Source organism: Gadus chalcogrammus, chromosome 14 (genome assembly GCF_026213295.1).
Source record: "Gadus chalcogrammus isolate NIFS_2021 chromosome 14, NIFS_Gcha_1.0, whole genome shotgun sequence".
Classification (NCBI taxonomy): domain Eukaryota; kingdom Metazoa; phylum Chordata; class Actinopteri; order Gadiformes; family Gadidae; genus Gadus; species Gadus chalcogrammus.
In genome coordinates, this window is record NC_079425.1 from 12,232,821 (window position 1) to 12,254,159 (window position 21,339).

Genomic DNA, 21,339 nt, shown 5'->3' on the forward strand with positions numbered 1-21,339 from the left:
AACTAAGAAGGATGAAGTCAAAAGAAAGAGGATTTGTATCAACAGGATATCTCACAGAGTATAAAAAATGGCAAAGTCTATGAAATTATTAGATACGTATTAGATGTGTTTTTGTTCTCCATCTCAATCTTTTATTTTGCTGTCCAATATACAATATTCCTAGATAACTACGCAACTTTAACAGGATAATTACTAGCCTTAATCTTACACGATAACTAGTAGTCTATATCTAACCCAACTTCTAGCGGTCTGTATCCTTTGTGTTTATACTTTTTATATTCTCTCTTTCTAGTCGAGCCGCGAGGACGATCGAGACAAGTTCTCTCGAAGGGTGAACCACAGTCCTCCACAGTCTAGCTCCCGCTATGGCAGAGATGGCAGGTGTGTGTCTGTGTCTGTCAGTCTGTGCACAGTGCACAGTTTTAAAGGTTAATTCAGGTGAATGTTTGTTTCTAACCAGTGCTGTATTAAATCAATCAGGGCCCTAAGGGTGCCAGAAGATAAACGTGAGGAACTCCAGACGAGGAACCAGGTCCCTGATAGAGTCTTGAGGTACCTCTACACTGCCAGCTGCACTTTGGCTCCTGCAAGCTGTCGCTCTTGGATGGGGGGGATGGGTCCACCTGATGTTGACCTGGAGGCTGTGTGACGTGGGACAATCATGTTAACGTAGTTAAAATAGTGATAAATGTGAACCTCATCAGTGATCAGTCACATCTCTGTACATAACCAGATCGTTTTCTTTTTTCAAATTGAAACTTTCAATTGCCTTTGTCTGCAGTCCCAGTTTAATAATGATAACATCTGCTAGGTGACTAAATAGTAGATGGTAAATAAGACAATATCCATTTTATCAATCAATGATGATAAGCTGGTAGAGCCTTATTTGAGGGTGGCTCACAGGGAGTGTACTTGGTGATTGTCAGGAGAGTGGATGACCGAGGGAAGAGGGACGAGCGGCCCAGGAAGAGGGAGTATGAACGACAGCCACAACGGAGAGACTCGTACCGGGACCGCTACAACCGCCGTCGCGCACGCAGCCGTAGTCGCAGCCGCAGCTGGAGCAAGGACCGCATGCGGGACAGAGAGAGAGACCGAGAGAGGGAACGAGGACGAGAGCGAGACCACTCGCGTACCCGCTCTCGGAGCCGGAGTCGAGGTGAGATGTCGCTAGAGATCAAACCACATGGCGCTTCAATCAGTATCGTTGTAGATCACACCAACCTTATGATTAACACGCCTAACTAAATGTCCTTATAAAACATATCCACCTGATGATGAAACCATCTAGCGCTTAACTTCTGGTCCATCTGGTACACTTTCTCCTAATGAGTCTTAACTTAATCCTTATAAAACCTTCCCATTATCTATTGATCAGGACATCTGCTTGTCATTCACAGCCATCACTTTTTCTGCTTTAAGAAACCTTCTTTCTAACCTTTAGTTTAGAGTTTTAATTTAAATCTCACATTTAGGGACATCACGACAACTGCAATATTGCCATTCCGCCCAATTAACAAGCAAACTGCGAGTAAATGTAAACGACCATCATCACTGCGAAGAGGCCCCTGTGTAATCCACGTTAGAGTTTCCAAGGCAATGTTTATTTATTTAATCTAGAATAACATAAATCCCAGTCTAATTTGATGTGCAGAGACCCCCAGCACGAATACTAGAAATCAAAGATAGTTGAAATAACGCTTATGACAACTAATCGCATCAGCCCTAGAACATATTAATCGCTTAATAATAGAATCTGGGTTAATTCAGTTACATAAGAGCTTGGGCTACAAATGAAAGCAATTGTAATACATTTGCACCCAAGAGCCCCCGTTCAATAGCACAGGCCAACATTGTTAACCGCGACAGCTCTGCTAACATCTGTGCTGCAAGGGGAAGGATATGAACGCTTATTTAAATCTGTTTTCATCGAACCAGAACCTGAGGTTTCGGCCCGGAAGCCACTGTTTCCCCTGATATAGTCGTTATAACAACCACTTGTCGCCTTTCCTTCTTAGAGCGTGACGCTGCGAAACCCAAGTATGACCACGAAGCAGGCGATCGCTCGGAGGTGGTCGAAGGGTACGCCCCGCCCCCCCTGGTCTCCACGCCGACCACCAGCCACTTCCCCGTCCCCTCGCTGAGCAGCACCATCACCGTCATCGCCCCTTCGCATCACCACGGCAGCAACAACAACAACAGCATCAGCACCACGGAGAGCTGGTCGGACATAAGGCCCGACCAAGCCTTCCCCAGGCGCCCGCCCCAGCAGCCCCGGAAGCGTTGCCGTGACTACGACGGTGAGGGCTTGAGGGGAGCGCATGGACCTACATACACAGGCCAATACATATTTGCCTTTGGATTGAATGTAAATGTAGCCGCCATGTTGAAGAGGCAAAGATTGGTCTGTAAACCAAGACAAGTGAACGGGAGAGCTATGTTTTTCTTCTGGATGAACAGCAATGTAATGTTCACATTTCCAGAAGACCAAAAATCTATTTCTAGGTGTCCTTTTTCAATCATTTTATCAGCGTCAAGCTGCATGCATGTTGAATGTAAACAAACTCAACAACACTAATATTTGATACTATATAACTTTTAGCTTTATATACAAGGTATAGGGGGTAACCCTGGTTGGTGTTGTGTTCCAGAGAAGGGCTTCTGTATGCTAGCAGTATTACAACTAACCACGATGTGTGTGTGTGTGTGTGTGTGTGTTCCAGAGAAGGGCTTCTGTATGCTAGCGGTATTATAACCAACCATGATGTGTGTGTGTGTTCCAGAGAAGGGCTTCTGTATGCGTGGAGACATGTGTCCCTTCGACCACGGCAGCGACCCGGTGGTGGTGGAGGACGTCAACCTTCCCAACATCCTTCCCTTCCAGCCCCCTCCCTCGCAGCCCCCCCCAGGTCTCCCGCCGCCTCCCCCCCTCATGAGCCCGCCTCCTGCTCAGCTCCGGCCCCCAGTGCCCCCCCCTGGCTCGCTCCCCCCCAGCCTCCCACCTGTAACAGGTACCTACACAAACACTACGACCTACCTAGACCTGCTCTCAGACCTACCTAGACCTGCTCTCAGACCTTCCTAGACCTGCTCACAGACCTCCCTAGACCTGCTCTCAGACCTCCCTAGACCTGCTCTCAGACCTACCTAGACCTGCTCACAGACCTAGCTAGACCTGCTCTCAGACCTACCTAGACCTGCGCTCAGACCTTCCTAGACCTGCTCACAGACCTCTATATATGACCTGTTTACATGTTATTCCTTTTGCATAATTCATCCCAGAGAAATGTCGAGAAGAGAAACTTTTTTAATGTATAATGAACAGTTTACTTAGTTTTATAAAGTGTTTATATGGTTTGTGTATAAAGATTATGAGAGCACATAAAAAAAATATTAAGCAGTTTATTCAATATAAATCAGTCAGTGACACTCTTAACTCGTTTTTGTGCACAAGTCAGTATAAAGTATCTGAACACAGTTGTGATAACCTCTGGTGTGTCGTGTCTCCTCCCAGGTCCTCCTCCCCCACTCCCCCCTCTGCAGGCCTCTGGTATTGCCGCTCCTCCAAACTCCATCGCCAGCTCCGTCCCCACCATCGTCACCTCTGGGATGCGCTCCTCTCTCCCTCCCCCATCCGCTCCCCTCTTCTCCTCCGGTAAGAGATCCGAATGACACTGTTTCAATTAGCTCCAGTCGTCAGGCGACTAGGTTCCAAATAAAGGTGTGTCGACAAAGTGTCTTGAAAGCACTGTGAGGCGGATCTCAAAGAAGAGACGGCCCCGCTGTTAATGCTTCTTCAATTGTCTTTGGATAAGAGCTGGATAGGTGTGTCACTTAATCAGCTGGTGACCACAACCATATCAGCCAATCAGTGGTTATACATGCAGTAGCACGTGTTTCCCCTAGAGAGTGGAGTCGTCTAATGCAAACTCATGTGTGTGATTAACGGTTAACTCAAACGGATTTATCTTGTTTAATCTTTACTTAACTCTCTTGCTAACATGTTTCATTCTAGTTAATTCTGCAATTCACTTTGCCGACTGAACTCTAGTTAACTCTGTACTGAACTCCAATTTTTTAACTCTAGTTTACTGTGTACTTATCTCTGCTCACTGATTTAACTCTTGTTAACTCTCTGCTTACCTCTGCTCACTGGTTAAATTCGGAATCTAACTCCGCCATCTGATAACTGTTAACTCTACTAGGTAATTTTGTATTTAATTCTGCTAACTGATTTAACTCAAGTTGATGGTGTACTTAACTCTGCTAACTGATTTGACTCTAGTTAACAACTTTAACTTGCTAACTGATAGTTAACGGTGTACCTTGGTCCTCCCCCTCCAGACTCATATGATACAGACATGTACAACCCTGAGGCCCCCAGCATCACCAGCATGTCCAGGCCCATGCAGTACCGCCACCGAGCCAGCGTCCAGAGACCCAACCTCATCGGACTGACCATGGGAGACATGGACCAGCCCCACAGAGGTAGGAGTCGGTGAACCTAATCGCTGCTTCAAACACACTTACCGTATTTTCCGGACTATACGTCGCTCCCGAGTATTAGTCGCATCAGTCAAAAAATGCTCCATGACGAGGAAAAAAACCTATATTACGTCGCATCGGTGTATAAGTCGCATTTATTTTAAACATTTGAACAAGAACGTTTAGTCTGGAGAGACTGAATAAATTGCAATAGCAATATAGGTGTGTCGGGTCCCTCGTAGTTCTGAGAGTATACCGAATTCAGTGACACCGGGATTCCACCGGACGCGTATGCGCCGCGGTCCTAAACCTGAGCGCACGATCGGGAGGTGGAAGTTGCGCTTTAGATGCCATCAAGTCCAGCGGAGGGCTCCAGTTTTCGCCGGCCAAGTCATGCGCTGTGATATGTGTGACAGCTATGTTGCACAACATGCAGCTAAGGCTGGGGTAGCTTTGGTTGAACCGGAGGACGATGACGACGAGAATAATATTTATTCGGTGTGCAGTAGGCCTTGCAGCGTTCAGTTGTAGGCCTAATGAATGACGGTGCCATCTTGCGGCCGAAGTTTATGTACGCACAATTTTGGCATATAAGTCGCTTCGAAATATAAGTCGCAGGGCAAGCCAAACTACAAAAAAAACGCGACTTATAGTCCGGAAAATACGGTACTTTCATTACAAATACACAGGAGCTCAGTCCCTCTCCGCCCCTCCAACACAACCGTGGTGGTTCATGTTCCGCCATGGTTTTTTGAAGTGGATTTCTAAAAGGAAACAGTGTTTTATTATTTTTAATAGTCTGGATGAAAAATCATGGCTGCAGTGAGTTAATTAGCGCAGGTCTAACTCACTGTTTGTCTTAGGGCAGGTTTAACGAAGAGTAACTTCATGCAAGTTTTACGAAGACTTACTTTCAATTTCACTGACACTTTAACATTTAGTTAATTACCTTGTTAATATTCCCCTCTCTCTCTCTGTTCTGTAGAGAAGCCTCCTAACCACCGGGTGGTGATGGAGTCGGACCCCAGGAAGAGACCAGCCGGCCTCCCCGATGGCAACATGCCCCCGAAGAAACCCTGGTTCGAAAAGTAAGACAAACTAACAAACATCATTTATCTGACAGTTTTATCCAAAGAGAATTAAAAGTTTGACTGAGAAGTATTGCGTAACCTAGGTACACAACAACTGCGCTTGCTTTGTTAATCATTACTTTTATTTAGCGTCCGTTCCTAATGTGTGAACAGCAGTGATCCCTGGACAATCAGATAGATTGATTATTGGTTTCTGATTGGTTGTTCTCTTCAGACCCAGCTTTGGGAACCACCAGGGCTTCCAGAACAGAGCTCCTGCACAGTTTCACCCCCCCAACTCCAGGCTTCTGGTCAGACAGATCCCCCCTGACCTCAACAACATCAGCAAGCTCAACGCACACTTCTGCCGGTTTGGCACCATCGTCAACCTGCAGGTCAGACGATCATTCACTCTCTCGTTCTTTCTCTCTCTCTCTCTCTCTCTCTCTCTCTCTTTCTCCTTCTTTTAATCTTTTGTCAGTCCTGTTCAATCTTCGCCTGAAAGTACAGAACAGTCTGGCATCACTCTGTTCAAACCAACTTTCAAAACATAAAAACGACATGGACTAATCAACACTTAAAGGAGCAAGTTTAGTTCATGTCAAAGCAAGATCACAGAAGTCTGCAGATTTAAAAAAAACAATAGCCCCGCTAAAGAAAATGTAGCTATCAACGGGGCAATCAATATAATTGTATCTGAAATGGACCATTTGTGGAAGGGACAGAAATGTGCACTCAAAGCTTTTCTCAGATGTTTCTGGTTTTCTTCGGCAGGATCGAAAGAGGTGGAGTGTAACATTGTTCTTTAACCTTAAGGGTTTTGAAAGTTGGTTCAAACAGGAGTGAGGCCATCCAGTTCTCTGTGAGAAACTTCAATATGACCTCAGAGATCAGGAATGTCTCAAGAGGCATGCCCTTTTTTTTGCTGTTACTGCTACCATTGTGCTGTGACACCGGGATTCAATGGCCATCTTCTGACACCAGGTGGCGTACCAAAGTGATCCAGAGGGGGCGCTGGTCCAGTTCTCCAACCCCCATGAGGCCAAGCGGGCCATGCAGAGCCCCGAGGCCGTGCTCGGTAACCGCTTCATCAGGGTCCACTGGTACAGACCGGATGGACCCCCCGGACCCCCAACCTCCCTGCAGCCTGCCCACCCTGCAGACCTCAGCGTAAGATACACTTTAATCCACACGCACAAACTCCAACTCTCCGTAAGGTACACTGTAATGCACACACAACTCCACCTCCCCGTAAGACACACTGTAATACACACACACCCCACTACCCTCACCGTTATAACACAATACACACATCGATGTAAAATGTATTATTATACACACACACCCGGAGCTCTCAGTAGGATATCCTATAATACACAAGCACCCCACCTCACGAAGATGCATTGAAATACAAGCACACCCCTACCTCACTGTAAGATACACTACAATATGCACACCACCCCTTCTCACTGTAAGGATACAATGTAATGCACACACACCCCCACCTCAGTATGATACACTGTAATAAAGGCAAACCCCCACACTCATTGTTTAATACCTGTTGTCATAGGAAAGAGGGTGTGGTCTCTGATATCCATCTGTGTCCCACAGGCCCTGCCAACCTCTCTCAAACAGTCTGTGAAGGACCGTCTGGGGCCCCTGCTACCAGGGCCCTCGGATAACCATAACCCCGCTGACGCCTCTCAGGTGTGTGTGTGTGTGTTTGTGCTTATTTGTCTGCCTGTTTGTCCTTCTGCCTGCCTATGTGTCCTGTCTGTTGGTTGTTCTGTCCGTCGGTTTTTTTACATCTGTTTTTATCCCCGTCTGTCTACAGAATTCCGCCAAAACGTCAGTGAAAGAGAGGCTTGGGTTTCCCGTTAAGCCTGCCATTCCTACTGAGAAGGTGGGTGAGGTCTTTGACCTGTACCCTACATTTTATAATAACACTACAATATATACCAACAGAAGCCAGAATGTTGCTGTGGTTAACAGGCTTGTGTTCATATGTTGCAGGTCTTTTCCACTTCCAAAGGGCTGACCAAGACCGTGTTCAACCCTGCTGCTCTGAAGACTGCTCAGAGGAACAGCGAGGACACGCTGAGGAAGAAACAGGTAGAGGAGCAGGAAGGGAAGGTAGAGGAGGAGGAGGAGGCGGCGAGGGGAAGGTAGAAGGAGGAGGAGGAGGAAGGGGTGAGGCGAAGGTAGTGGACGATGAAAAGGGAACGTGGAGCACGAGGTAGAATAGAGGAGGTGTAGGAGATGGTGGCAAAAGGAGAGGAGGAGGAGGAGGAAGTCGGAGGAGGTGGTGTAGGATAAGTAGAGGAGCAAGGGGGGAAGGTGTTCTCCATTCAAATATTGACCTTGATTTTCCCATGATCCCTTCAACAGGAAGCTCTGCGGTTGCAGCAGGATGTAAACTGCAAGAAACAACAGATCCTAGAGAAACACATCGAGACACAGAAGGTTGGTTCTATATTTTTTTTGTTATCCTTATTTACTTAATGTTTAGGTAAAGTGTGTGTGTGTGTGTGTGTGTCAGTTATTATATAAATAATTTACTCAATGCCTTTTTTAAGTTTCTAATAATTTAAAGAGCGTATAGTATATAAAAAAATGGTATTAGTATAGAAAATGTATGATCGATGCTACCAAATATGATGAATAAGAGAAAAAAATTACATTAGCTAAATAATCAGATTTCCTGAATGTTGACAAAATGAGGGTTTCTGAAGAGATGGTGATAAACTTCAAAAACCTGACAATAAAATGGATACAATTTGTGAAAAATGTGGGTGATCTCTGCCACAGCTGCTGATATCCAAGCTTGACCAGAAGAAGGTGGTGGTGAAGGTGGAGGACCGGGCGAAGATCATGCAGACCCTGTCCTCCCTCACCCAGATAATCACAAAACTCCAAGGGGAGATCAAGGCTTCGTCTAGCTGCCCCCAACCCATGCGCTCCACAAAGACCAAAGCCCAGGTAACTCACACATAAGTCTTGCATATACAGAGATACTGTCTCTCTTCTCTCCTGCACGTATGCAAGATGAAAAGTTATTTCTTGCAGGACACTTAGTCAGCAAGGTATTTGATGATTCTTAAATTCTTAAAGGCTTAAAGGATTCTTATTTGGGAGTAACAACAAAGGAAAACGAAGGTGAAGGAAATGATTAACGTGGAGAGGTAATCCGTGGCTAAAGTCATCCCTAGTGGGAAAGGCCAAATTAAATGGCAACACACAGGGTGGGGGGGAAGTTCACAGGCCTGGAAGGATGCATGTAGTGATGGCAAAAGTAGCCTTTACTTAAATAAAAGTACAGCTACTTGTGTAAAAAAAAAAGAGGTAAAAGTAGAAATACTGATTCAACTTCTTAACTGAAGTCAAAGTGGAAAAGTACAGGCTCTGAAAGCCCTATGACATTTTAATAGCTGTTTCGGTGCAAAGCTCGCTGAACCTCACGTAACCGGCTTAGCGCCTTTCACTTTGGGAAACCTAGGGATCTAGGTGTAAGTATAATCCATACAAAGGTCTTTTAAATGAACTCGTAACGATGTATATTATATCATATATTTATATAATTTCATATTTATTCTGGAGGATAAGAATATAATGATCCATAAACATTCTGTTTCGTTCTTCTCTCCCTCTAACTAACACACCACTCACTCACTTTATTTCTGTTTCTCTCTGTTTGTCACACAGACAGAGCAGTAAAGTGCTGTTGGATTAGTTGCGTCATGTCGGTGTGGTGACCTATTTGTTGATGCTTTATAGGCCCAGAAAGAGCTTCTGGACACAGAGTTGGATCTCTACAAGAAGAGCCAGGCTGGAGAAGACATAGCACTGCTCAAGATTAAGTACACCCAGCTACAGATAGAGGTAAGCTTACCCTAACCAAGCTACTGATGGAGATAAGCTAACCCCACCCTAACCCAACTACAGATAAAGGTAAACTTACCCTACCCTAACCCAGCTACAGATAAAGGTAAACCTACCCTACCCTAACCCAGCTACAGATAAAGGTAAACCTACCCCACCCTAACCCAGCTACAGGTAAAGTTAAATGAACCCTACCATTACCCAGCTACAGGTACAGGTAAAGTTAAACCTACCCTAACCCAGCTACAGATAAAGGTAAACTAACCCCACCCTAACCCAGCTACAGATAAAGGTAAACTAACCCCACCCTAACCCAGCTACAGATAAAGGTAAATTAACCCCACCCTAACCCAGCTGCAGATAAAGGTAAACTAACCCCACCCTAACCCAGCTACAGATAAAGGTAAACTAACCCCACCCTAACCCAGCTAAAGATAAAGGTAAACTAACCCCACCCTAACCCAGCTACAGATAAAGGTAAACTAACCCCACCCTAACCCAGCTACAGGTAAAGTTAAATTAACCCTACCATTACCCAGCTACAGATGGTTTCTTCAGATCTCTCATTAAGAAGATCTATTCTATTATCATATATTACCGCCAAAGGCTGAATATAACTGTCAGTGGCAATAGATAAATAAGTGTCTATCTTTTGCAGACTTTGTTTTATAGCAGCCACGGGGGCCTCGTGCTCCCGTTTCAGAACGCAACACTGTTCCTAAGGTGATGACCCTGGTGAACCACACAGTTAACGCCTTGTTCATCTCTGTCTCTCTCTCTCAGGCGGCCAAGCGGGGTCTCTTGGCTCGGGGTCGGGGGCTGCTGATGAGAGGTCGGGGGTCACTCAGGGCTCGGGGGCGGGGCTCCAGGGGGCGAGGCCGCGGCGCCTCGCTTTACGCGTCGGTTGATCATCGGCCGCGAGCCCTAGAGATCTCGGGCTTCTCCGAGGCCGAGCAGGTTGAACTGCTGCCACACTTCGCGGTGAGTCCCCAAGAGTCCCAACAGTAAAGCCCTTTCACAACACCCCCCTTACCCTCCCCCCTCCAGGCCCCACGACCCCTAGAATATCGTCTCCAATAGGGATGGCTAAGAACGATTTTGGCCAGCAGAGCTCTCTATAGAGCAATCGGGTGGTTCATTTTCTACACAATAAGCGATTTACATAGTACCATGTCTTCATCAATAGTCAAACAAAAACTGAGATCAACAGTTTCAAAGGAGATCAAAATGTATTTTTTTTAACAAATTATTAGCTCTATTTATAGGCTATAATTTAAACTGAATAATACTTAATAAATACTTAATCAAAGTGGACCGGCCCACCGGGAGACCTCCTGATCTTCCCGATCTCCAGCCTCTGCTGCAGAGCGAATTAAAATCGCGGGCAGAACGGCCTGGGGGTCTAACACATAGTCATATATATAAACTATAACCGCATTTCACATTAATCGCAATTATTACACGGGTCTTCTCACTGCCATGGAACGTTCCGTTCACTTGCATGGGCCCTTCACAACTTCCGGCGGTGAATTATATTTGATAATTCGCCTTTGCTAAGTATAATCATGAGTATAATTGACTGCTGTCAAGGAAAACAAAGGATTTTTGGCCTCTGATGAGCAAAAAAAAAAAAAAGTAGAAAACATCTGTGGCGCTCGGTGTTGATTCTGTGGCTCTGCGCCACACATTGGTCTATGTATGGGAAACATTGTCCGATAATTTATCGGACTTCATATATATTGTTCACCCTGAGTTTCTAATGTATTTCTCTTGCCTTCCGGAAGCAATTCGGAGAGATCGAGGACTGCCGAATAGATGAGGAGACTCGTTCTGCTGTCATCACCTACAGGAGCAGGGCAGAGGCAGAGCAGGTGGACCAACTCTCCCTCTCTCTTTCCCTCTCCTATATGCATCCTTTTCATGCTCTCGCTCATAATCTCTCCATGTCTTGAAGCAGAGCAAGTGGACCAACTCTCTCTCTCTTTTCTCTCCTTTATGCTCTCTGTATCTTTTTATGCTCTTGCTCATCATCTCTCTATAATGTCTGTCATTAGTCCTAGTGTCCACTTCCCGTACATGGTCAAAATATTGGGCATCGAACCAAACGGTTAACTGTATAAATGTCATGGTGAGGCTAAGAACCGTAAACTCTCCACTACAGTGTTTTATCGAGGCTAATAGTAAATTAGCCTCAGTGTATAACTGAAGGTCTTATATCTCAGTCTAACTGAAGGTCTTATATCTCAGTCTAACTGAATATTTTATATCTCAGTCTAACTGAAGATCTGGTATCTCAGTGTGCAACTGATGGTCTTGTAAGTGTCTAACTGTGAAGGTCATATATCTCAGGGTTTAACTGTGAAGATCTTGTATCTCAGGGTATAACTGTGAAGATCTTGTATCTCAGGGTTTAACTGTGATGGTCTTTTATATATCAGGGTATAACTGTGAAGGTCTTATATCTCAGGGTGTAACTGAAGGTCTTATATCTCAGGGTGTAACTGTGAAGGTCTTATATCTCAGCGTGTAACTGTGAAGGTCTTATATCTCAGGGTTTAACTGTGAAGGTCTTATATCTCAGGGTTTAACTGTGAAGATCTTATATCTCATGGTTTAACTGTGAAGGTCTTATATCTCATGGTTTAACTGTGAAGGTCTTATATCTCATTGTTTAACTGTGAAGGTCTTATATCTCAGGGTTTAACTGTGAAGGTCTTATATCTCAGGGTTTAACTGTGAAGATCTTATATCTCAGGGTTTAACTGTGAAGGTCTTATATCTCAGGGTTTAACTTTGAAGGTCTTATATCTCAGGGTTTACCTGTGAAGGTCTTGAAGCCCAGTGCATAACTCTGAAGGTATTTCTCCCCCCCCAGGCGGCAGTCCACGGTGTGAAGCTGAGCAGTCTCCTCCGTTTGTCGTGGTACAAACCTCCAATCAGCATGTCGACTGCCGACCACGGTGACCCCGAGCCCGACGACGAAGAGGTCTGGTCCATCTCTCACCTGGTAGCGCTAGTGGCTATGCTACCCGATGATGTTGTCGCCCAAGCTTTGCTATGCATGTGTTACTAGTGATAAGTCGTGTTAAGTAATTCTATATACTTAATATATATTTCTAAGAGAAAGTTTGGTTTCCAGTTTGGGCACTAGATGGAGCCATTGGCTGTGGGCTAACGACCTTAAGAACATGCTGTTTTATCTGTTGGGTATTTTGACACGCCAACATTTTGAGTGCAGGAGGGAATAAAGCTGTGCTCCATAAACGATGGTCGAATAATATCCAGTTAGGCTTACGATAAACACTATTGGCTGTGTGTGTCCGTCTGTAAATATATATGCATTTGTCTGTGTATTTGCTGCACTTTAACACAACTAATTATTTGTTAATTTAAATTACTAAGTCTCACAAATGTTGCATTCACGTTGACAAATTCAGCAGTTTGCAAACAATATTCATCCCCTCTCCTTCATAGTTTGCAGAGGAGCCGATGAGTGATGACGCTCTGCTTCAGGATGATGATGAAGAGGAGGATGACAACGAGCCTCGCTCCTGGAGGAGATGAAGATCACCACATACACGCACCTGGACCACCTCGGCGTGTGATTATTAATTGCGAGATAGACTGTGACATCATACATTAGAACTTGATTTGTTTTCCTCAGCTGATGTTTCTTATGAACGTGTTCAACAACAGAACCTTTTTAATTATCTTAAAGTATAGAAATGATTCAACAATGTTTTTCATTTTTTTGGGGTGACGTGTTAAATAATCAAATTTTTGATGCCGTTTTCTTTGAATTTAAAAATAATTTAGGTTGTGTTGAATGAATTTGAGTACTATTGGTAGCTGCGCATGTGTAAATATTTTATGTATCAGTTTTATTCATTTTGTATGACTTGTTTGCTTCTCACTTTCTGGCTTAATGAATTGTAAAAAAAAATAAAGAATTGAAATGGTCTTAAGAAAAATGTGCTGCACAAAAAATTCAACAAACCAAAAAAAAATGATGAAAAAAATGCAGCAAAGTAAAAAAAAAAGTTAAGAAATAAAGACCATTTAAAAAAAAAAAAAAAATGCATAGAAAAAAAATACCTATTACCTTAAGCTCTACACTCCTACCATTGTTTCCTGTTCCATTGGTTGGTAAGTTAATTTACAATTAATACCAAATGATGTTTCTAACATTTATAATTATTTAAAAAATTATCCAACCCTTTTATCAAGTTATTTTTTTCTCTCCTCCAGATGTCGCTGTCTACTAGATCCTCCCAAGCCCTGTACGCTCATCCCTTTTTTTTTTCTTTTTTTTAATGTTACAACATACTGTGTATGTCGTATGTAAATAAATACTGACATACTGTGTATGTCGCATGTAATTAAGTAAATAAATACTGACTTAATTCTATCGGAAAATATTCGATTTCTTTAAATTGTCAACTTTTTGCCTTATCCAAGTAGCCTAGGCATGTTGGATATTTTAGGATACGCATATATTTACTAAATTACCAAAAATCCTAATAAACAAAGCGGTCTACTCCATGGTGGTTCCATTGGTCGGCTGAATGTGGTCCTTTTGCCTACTAGCCCTACATTTAAAAAGAAAATATAGCCATGTTATGTGTTTGAGAACTCAAATAGGATGACTTTGGTTTGGCCTACATAGCTGAAACTATAGGCCTACAACAGTTAACTGAATGTGTCGTCGTGCTATTTGCATAAACAGTGCACAAATAACCAAATCAAAGCGTGTTCTAGTCCACGCCGGCGACCCCCCTGGTGCTTGTCAGCCGTATGCTGATAATTGTGAGAAATCCGCTTTTTTCCACTTCTGTAGCCTACTGCTATTCATCATGTCACCTCTCCTCTTCGCCTCCTTCATAATTCGGGACCTCCCATCGTCTCTACCCTCCATATCCATGTCGCTTTGGAGGGGCTGAAGTCGCCCTTCCTCCTCCTGGTCGTTTACCCCCCGGGCCCTGGCACCCCACCCCGCAGCGTGGGAGACCATTTGCGATCCGACCGCTGGACCTAACAAGCGAGGCCCCTGTCTTTTCAAATCCACCACTCACTTTTTACAGCGCTTATGTAGGTTATTTTATTACGGCGAAGATGGTTGTGTAGTGTTTTGTTGGTTTAATGGAAAGACGGATGGATTGTTATTGTAGCACAGCGTGGATGTGCACACATGAGCCGCGGCCATCCCAGCTGTTTTGGTGCTGAACTTGTTCGGCCGGTTGTCTCGGAGAGGACTGATGTGATTATCCGTCTCTCCCACCGCGTCACTGGGGAGACGAGTTGTTTTGACGCCCCATGTGAGCTGGAAGATCTGGGTTAATGAGATTTCAGCGTCTGATGCTCTGATTTATGTCAAAGAGACAAATGACTTATATTTAGAGTTTGAATATTGATGATTTATTTTTAATGTAGTATAGGACTTGGAAAAAGGACGGCTAAAAGTGTCTAAAAGTAAGCATAGGCCTACTATCTTTTTTACTTTTGGCCTACCATGGGTGAATCCGTGCAGCTGGTAATAGGCCTACGTTCAAGTACACAACAGGGACAGCTTTTTCACAACACAACGTTATCTGCTTGCCATTCATTAAAATCAATCTATCTACAGTCTCACACATCCGACTTTTGATGAAAGCTAGGGTAGTGATGAAGTGTAAACTCGATGCCTCAGGTATCGTGGTTTTTGGGCTAGGCATGACTCAAAGATTGGTAAGATGGATGTTAAACAAGAATTGAGTATCCAGAGATACAAGGTAAAGGGACGTGCACCATGGAGGTGGTCATGCAGCCTCTGTCGGACCCCCCTGATAAATCTTTAGTCTGTCTTGGTACGGGCGGGCGGAATGGTAAAGAAGCCACACCTATAGGGTCGGATTTATCCGACCCTATAACACTTTATATGGTGTTGTGTTGACCACTCTGTATGCAAGCACAAACTCGTCAGAACTGGTGTTAGCATTACAAATGCATGGTGAGGTAATTGAAGAAACTAAAGTGAGAACGCTGCATCAGCACACTAATTAATTTACATCAGTAGGCAGTTTGGAGAGTAAACGATTTTGAAAGTATCCAAACAAAACATCCCCCCCCTCCCTTGAGGCCTCCCTCCAAGCTACTCCCCTAAAACAGGTGGCCAGCTTTAGCAAAAGTTGGATGACATACGGTCATGTTCAATAGGTGCACGCCTGCACGGGCATTTTGTAGGGAGGTAGGTGGACAGACAGTTGGGCCATCCAACCATTCCATCGGGGTCAAACTAAATGATTGGAAGGGATATTACATGTCTGCCAGGACAGCCCCAAGATAAATAAATAATAATTATTATTGCCAGAACATATGATTGATTGCGGTTAATTTATTGATACTTTAAATAAAATTTCTAATTAAACCTCAAATACAAATTAGTTTCATTGGTAGAAAAGAAGCAGGAAACATATCGTAACTCCATTCCTTCTTTGTGTTAGGCCCAGGCTCTGTGCCTCAGATAAGTTCTGCTATAACATAGTAGAACTGCTGGATCCGAGAGGTACCAATTTTGGTATCCAGATAAATTAGAGGTAAAAAAGCATTTAGTTAAGTTTCATGTTCTGTGATTGATGAGTGAAGATTGAAAGTAGGCCTTTACTGGCGTCAAATAAACACTAACCCCCTCACAATTCACCCTTTCATAGCCGGCCCTCATCTACACGAGCAGGCGTGCGCCCTCTCTGAATAATATTAATATTTAATGTGATCATAGGCCTCCATAAGCAAATTTTAGTCCCTAGCAAGTTGAGCACTAGCATGATTAATTTAGTGTTTGTACCCCGGCGAAACCTTTAAACAACACAGAGCCAAGAAGCCAAACCTCTATATCACAGCAACACACATCCACACACATGCACACACACAAACACACAAACACACACACACACACACACACACACACACACACACACACACACACACACACACACACACACACACACACACACACACACTGAGCAGTGGTAGCCTGTTGGGATACTTTACACTCAAGTTGGATGTTGATTAGCTGTTAGCGCAAGCAGCAACATTTATGCCCGATCAAATTGTCTTCAGGTGGGGCATATATTCTCCCAGACAGTAGAATAGATGTTGTGTTTTAGCCTTTTTGGAGCCAAGCAGTGTTGTTCTCGGAAAGCTTTCTAGTGGGGCTAAATGTCAGCAATAGATCACAACCTAGCAAGATACCACTAACCCCTCCTCTCACCCTAAACAGAGTCAACACCACACAAAACAAGCTAAAACACCTTATGCCATTGATATTAAACATTTTGGTTTAGAGACGCACAATATTCTTACAGAATGAAGCCTGATATGAACCACGTTGGGGAAAATCGGAACGATTTATTTTCAGATCGTTGTATACAACGTTAGTGCTAAACCAATGTCGGCTTGTGTGTTGTTGTATCTCCTTCATCTTATCTATGTCAGGAGGAATGCCCTTACTGTGTTATGGCCGTAAGTCATTTAAAACAAGTTACGCTCCATGCTAACACAATTGCTGTTACGTTCAACTCAATTAAAGACGGCAGCAGTGTTTCAGCTGTCCCCCCCCCCCCCACACCCTAGTTTATACCTGCCCAAGAGTCATGGGTGATTTGTAGTGTATGCGTGACAGGTCGTAACTGAGGTTAAACATTGCTATTTAATTATGTGTCAAAGGTCCACAATTAAACCGTGACCTCTCACCCCTGGTTTGAGGACCAGATTAGCGAGGGGGGGGGGGGGGGTATTGGTTTGTTGTGAAGGATGATGGGAGGATTTGGGAGGTGGTTTAGGCTTGTACCAGGGTGCAGGATGAGGGGGAGGTGATGGAGGAGGGGCAGTTGGTCGTGGTTATTGACACAGGGAGGAGGAGCAGGATGGCTGGACATCAGGGTCCTCGTGTGAGGGCCCCTCATGTCTTCCAGGGGTCATGTGTGTCAGTTTTAATTTCTACGTGTCTTATGTGTGTTGTTACATCTTGTGTGCTATGTCTAAGTACTGTGTTTAAATGTGCTGTGAGAATATAGTGTCCTAAATAAAAACATGACAATAAACAACTATCTACCTGTATCGGTCTGTCTGTCTGTCTGTCTGTCTGTCTGTCTGTCTGTCTGTCTGTCTGTCTGTCTGTCTGTCTGTCTGTCTGTCTGTCTGTCTGTCTGTCTGTCTGTCTGTCTGTCTGTCTGTCTGTCTGTCTGTCTGTCTGTCTGTCTGTCTGTCTGTCTGTCTGTCTGTCTGTCTGTCTGTCTGTCTGTCTGTCTGTCTGTCTGTCTGTCTGTCTGTCTGTCTGTCTGTCTGTCTGTCTGTCTGTCTGTCTGTCTGTCTGTCTGTCTGTCTGTCTGTCTGTCTGTCTGTCTGTCTGTCTGTCTGTCTGTCTGTCTGTCTGTCTGTCTGTCTGTCTGTCTGTCTGTCTGTCTGTCTGTCTGTCTGTCTGTCTGTCTGTCTGTCTGTCTGTCTGTCTGTCTGTCTGTCTGTCTGTCTGTCTGTCTGTCTGTCTGTCTGTCTGTCTGTCTGTCTGTCTGTCTGTCTGTCTGTCTGTCTGTCTGTCTGTCTGTCTGTCTGTCTGTCTGTCTGTCTGTCTGTCTGTCTGTCTGTCTGTCTGTCTGTCTGTCTGTCTGTCTGTCTGTCTGTCTCTCTATTTGTTTGTAATGTATTTACTGTCTGTCTGTTTGTCTGTCTGAATGCCGGTCTGCCTTTGTTTCTGTATTGTGTTTTTTGTTTTTAGGTAATCCTCCAACATTGTCGTTTGATAAACATACCGTGTTTCCACCAGGGGCGTTTCTAGGTTATATAATCATCCGGGCTTAACTCAGAGGGAAAATGAAAATGAGCGCGTAGGGCGTAACAATTTATTTTGTAAGCTATATTGTGCATGCAAATTTTTTCAGAAGGCTTAACCTAAATAAACAACATACGCAGTTTATTATAGCTTTATGTAGCTACCTGACTGCTGTGCTGCTTATCCCCAAACATCTAAAGTTCTATTCAAGTTATTTCAGAGTAAAATGAATACAAGTGAGACAGACCGTACACACATATATTTATATATTTTATACATATGGATATGGTTAATTCACTTGAGGTGGTAATCGGTCTGGTTATGTTTTTAAACTGTTTATTCTAAAAAAAAAAACTCTAAGGAAACTTCAGCTTGTTCAGAATGCTGCTGCTAGAGTTTTAACGAAGACCAACAAATTTGAACATATAACACCAATTCATAAATCGTTACATTTTAAAATCATGTTGCTAACCTATAAATCCCTACATGGTTTAGGCCCAAAATATTTAACTGATATGATTCCACTACATAAGCCTTCTAGACCACTAAGATCTTCTGAGACCAATCTGTTAATCATCCCCAGAGTGAACACGAAACGTGGGAAAGCACGATTTAGTTACTATGCAACAAATAGCTGGAATAAACTCCCTGAGGATAAATAAAGTCGCCTTGCCTTGCCTTGCCTATCTAGAAGGACAAGGCTACTTTATTTTGAGATGTCCTTGGAATCCCCATTTTTCTTTCTAAATGACTAACTACCATTAGTGACTAGAATAATTTAATCACTTCTAGACTGAATTGAATTAATGCATTCCATAGTTACCAGTAAATATACCAATAAATATTGAAAAAAAAAGAAAACTATTTTTTTTTACCCCAGAATTATATTCGGGGCTAATTAAATAGTATCCAGGGCTTCAGCCCAGAATAAAACAGCCTTATAGTGTCTTAGCAGTCAAGGAAATGATGAAGAATGGATTGACATCGAAGCGTGGATGCTTGAGGAGAATCTGAATCCTACCTCATATTAGAATCAAGTAGTTTAGTTTAGTAAGACATGATTAGTCCGGTCTTCACTGTTCCATTGGCCCCTGCCTCTGACTTTGTATGTGCATGTGTGTAAGTGTGTGTGTGTGTTTGTGTGTGTGTACAAAGTGTGTGCACAGAGCGTAGGACACTTCTTCCAGCCAGCCATATATGCAAATGATCGTCCATTTGCAGATATACAAATATGTAGCGTGGTCTAATGCCGCGCCCCCCGCGGCCTCCTGCCTCATTAAGATAGCGGCCATAGTTTATGGTGAGTATAAGTCAGCCACGGCCTTACGAGCCCTCTGCTCAGAGGGTCCGCGGCGCCATGGAGACGAGCGGCGGCTATTAGCGAGGAGCAGGGTCCACCCTTGGCGTCGGATAAGCTGTTTTCCTCCCGCAGACGCGCTTGCTAGCATAGCGCTACCGGTGGGGATCAAAAGATCAATCCTAATACAGTGGGAGGAGGCTGACCTCTCAGATGTAATAAAGACACCATCTTGGTCCCTGGGGTCCTATTGTAGGGGGCCCCCCTCCCCTCTCGGCCCTCCAACCAGCCTGCTATCTCTAAATTAGCTGACTAGCCTGGCCAGCAGGTAATTGCATTAGTTTATCAATGTTGTACACAATTTATTACTCGCACTACTAGCACCGTGCCCCTTGTGTTAATGCCTTCTCTATAGAGAGGGCTTTAACACCGGGTGTGTGTGTGTGTGGGTGGGTGGGTTTTCTTTGTGTTTGATTATCTCTGCTTATCTATTTGCCTTCGCAACAAAAAACCAACAACAGAGAAACAACAAAGTGAACAAAAATGCACCAACGAATAGATAGTATAGTAAAGAATGGTAATGTAACAGTCAACGCCCACACAAAAACACACTAAGGGCCGGTATAAGGCACTCCACTCTTCATGTCAACCTTCAGACGGCTGCAAAGGCTTGAGGAGTCTACGGAACTTCGGAGAACCTAAGACAGGGTTGGAGAATTTTGGAGAAGGTTGAGGAAGTTGGGAGAATTTCAGAGAAGGTTTGAGAACGCCAGAGAAGGTTGGAGAAGGTTAGAGAACTTTTGAGAACGTGAAAGAAGGTTAGAGGTGAGGGGGGGGGTGGGGACTGGAGTGGGGGACGATGACATCATTCATTGTCCACAGATGGAGTGTGGCTGGATGCATGTGTCACCCACGTGCACATTCCTCTGATGGCCGTCAGCCTCCTGTGTAATAACTGTTCATGAATCAAGGGGACAGCCGATCCTATATCCCTCCCTAGCTCCATCTCCATCTCTCCCTCCTGCTCTCCTTTCGTCCCTCCATCTCTCCCGCCCTCCCCTCTCTCTCCTTCCATCCCTCCACCTCGCCCTCCCCCACTCTGCCCTCTTTAACATCACTTCTTGTCATGCGTTCTCTGGCCTTTTTTCGCTCTGCATTTCTCACTCCATCTTCCTCTGTCTCGCCATCTCTTTCACCCCCTCAACACTTGCCTTGCATGTACGCTCTCGCTCTCTTTCTTTCTCTCTTACTCTCTTAATTAAAACATGTATTATTAAAACGCCCATATCTGGCTTCATCCCTCTTCCTGTGCGCGGCCACATTAAGTGTCAATTGTTTTGTTGTAATCCCCTTTTAATGTGGCCGTTATCATCTGTGTTTCCTGCTTGTGTGGAGTGAGCGAGAAAGAACGAGGGAGGGAAGGAGGGAGGCGGGGAAGGAGCAAGGGAGGGCAAGAGAACAACACGCATAAAACATTTAGAGAAGGTGAGAAATATGAGAGAAGAAAAAAGGGAATGGAATGAGGGGAGGGACTTAGGCACTTTGATGAAAATTTTATTGAGATATAAAGTGTATAATGTGTATAATTATCCCTCTTAACAATGCCGCTTCAGTGGATGTGTGAGAAATGACAGAGTTCTACTGTTAATCTAGTAAAGTCTACTCAGAGTAGATTAACTAAACTCGACTAGATATATTGGATGCGATACATTATGTTGACAGTTTCAGCCCTCTTCATTCCTTCCACTCTCTTTATCTCTCTCTCTCTCTCCCTCTCTCTCTCCCTCTCTCTCTCCCTCTCTCTC

The 21,339-nt window shown here is 44.1% G+C and overlaps 1 protein-coding gene across 2 annotated transcripts in view; it reads left to right on the forward strand.

The window, feature by feature from the left end:
• Window positions 1–13,963, forward strand: part of rbm26 (RNA binding motif protein 26) — a 19,346-nt gene extending 5,383 nt beyond the window's left edge. The window contains exons 1-21 of one of the 2 annotated variants that reach the window (XM_056608081.1): window positions 132–381; window positions 481–552; window positions 927–1,159; window positions 2,019–2,300; window positions 2,784–3,011; window positions 3,515–3,655; window positions 4,345–4,488; window positions 5,471–5,573; window positions 5,791–5,950; window positions 6,540–6,725; window positions 7,167–7,262; window positions 7,390–7,458; window positions 7,569–7,667; window positions 7,944–8,018; window positions 8,364–8,534; window positions 9,330–9,434; window positions 10,218–10,415; window positions 11,219–11,305; window positions 12,310–12,420; window positions 12,909–13,580; window positions 13,683–13,963. In XM_056608081.1, coding sequence (XP_056464056.1) covers window positions 1,075–1,159; window positions 2,019–2,300; window positions 2,784–3,011; window positions 3,515–3,655; window positions 4,345–4,488; window positions 5,471–5,573; window positions 5,791–5,950; window positions 6,540–6,725; window positions 7,167–7,262; window positions 7,390–7,458; window positions 7,569–7,667; window positions 7,944–8,018; window positions 8,364–8,534; window positions 9,330–9,434; window positions 10,218–10,415; window positions 11,219–11,305; window positions 12,310–12,420; window positions 12,909–12,998 — 2,430 coding nt within the window. In that variant the 5' untranslated portion in view covers window positions 132–381; window positions 481–552; window positions 927–1,074 and the 3' untranslated portion in view covers window positions 12,999–13,580; window positions 13,683–13,963. Of the gene's footprint in view, window positions 1–131; window positions 382–480; window positions 553–926; window positions 1,160–2,018; window positions 2,301–2,783; window positions 3,012–3,514; window positions 3,656–4,344; window positions 4,489–5,470; window positions 5,574–5,790; window positions 5,951–6,539; window positions 6,726–7,166; window positions 7,263–7,389; window positions 7,459–7,568; window positions 7,668–7,943; window positions 8,019–8,363; window positions 8,535–9,329; window positions 9,435–10,217; window positions 10,416–11,218; window positions 11,306–12,309; window positions 12,421–12,908; window positions 13,581–13,682 lie in introns of those variants that run through there. The other variant, XM_056608082.1, reaches the window with a different exon arrangement.
• Window positions 13,964–21,339: the final 7,376 nt, after the last annotated feature.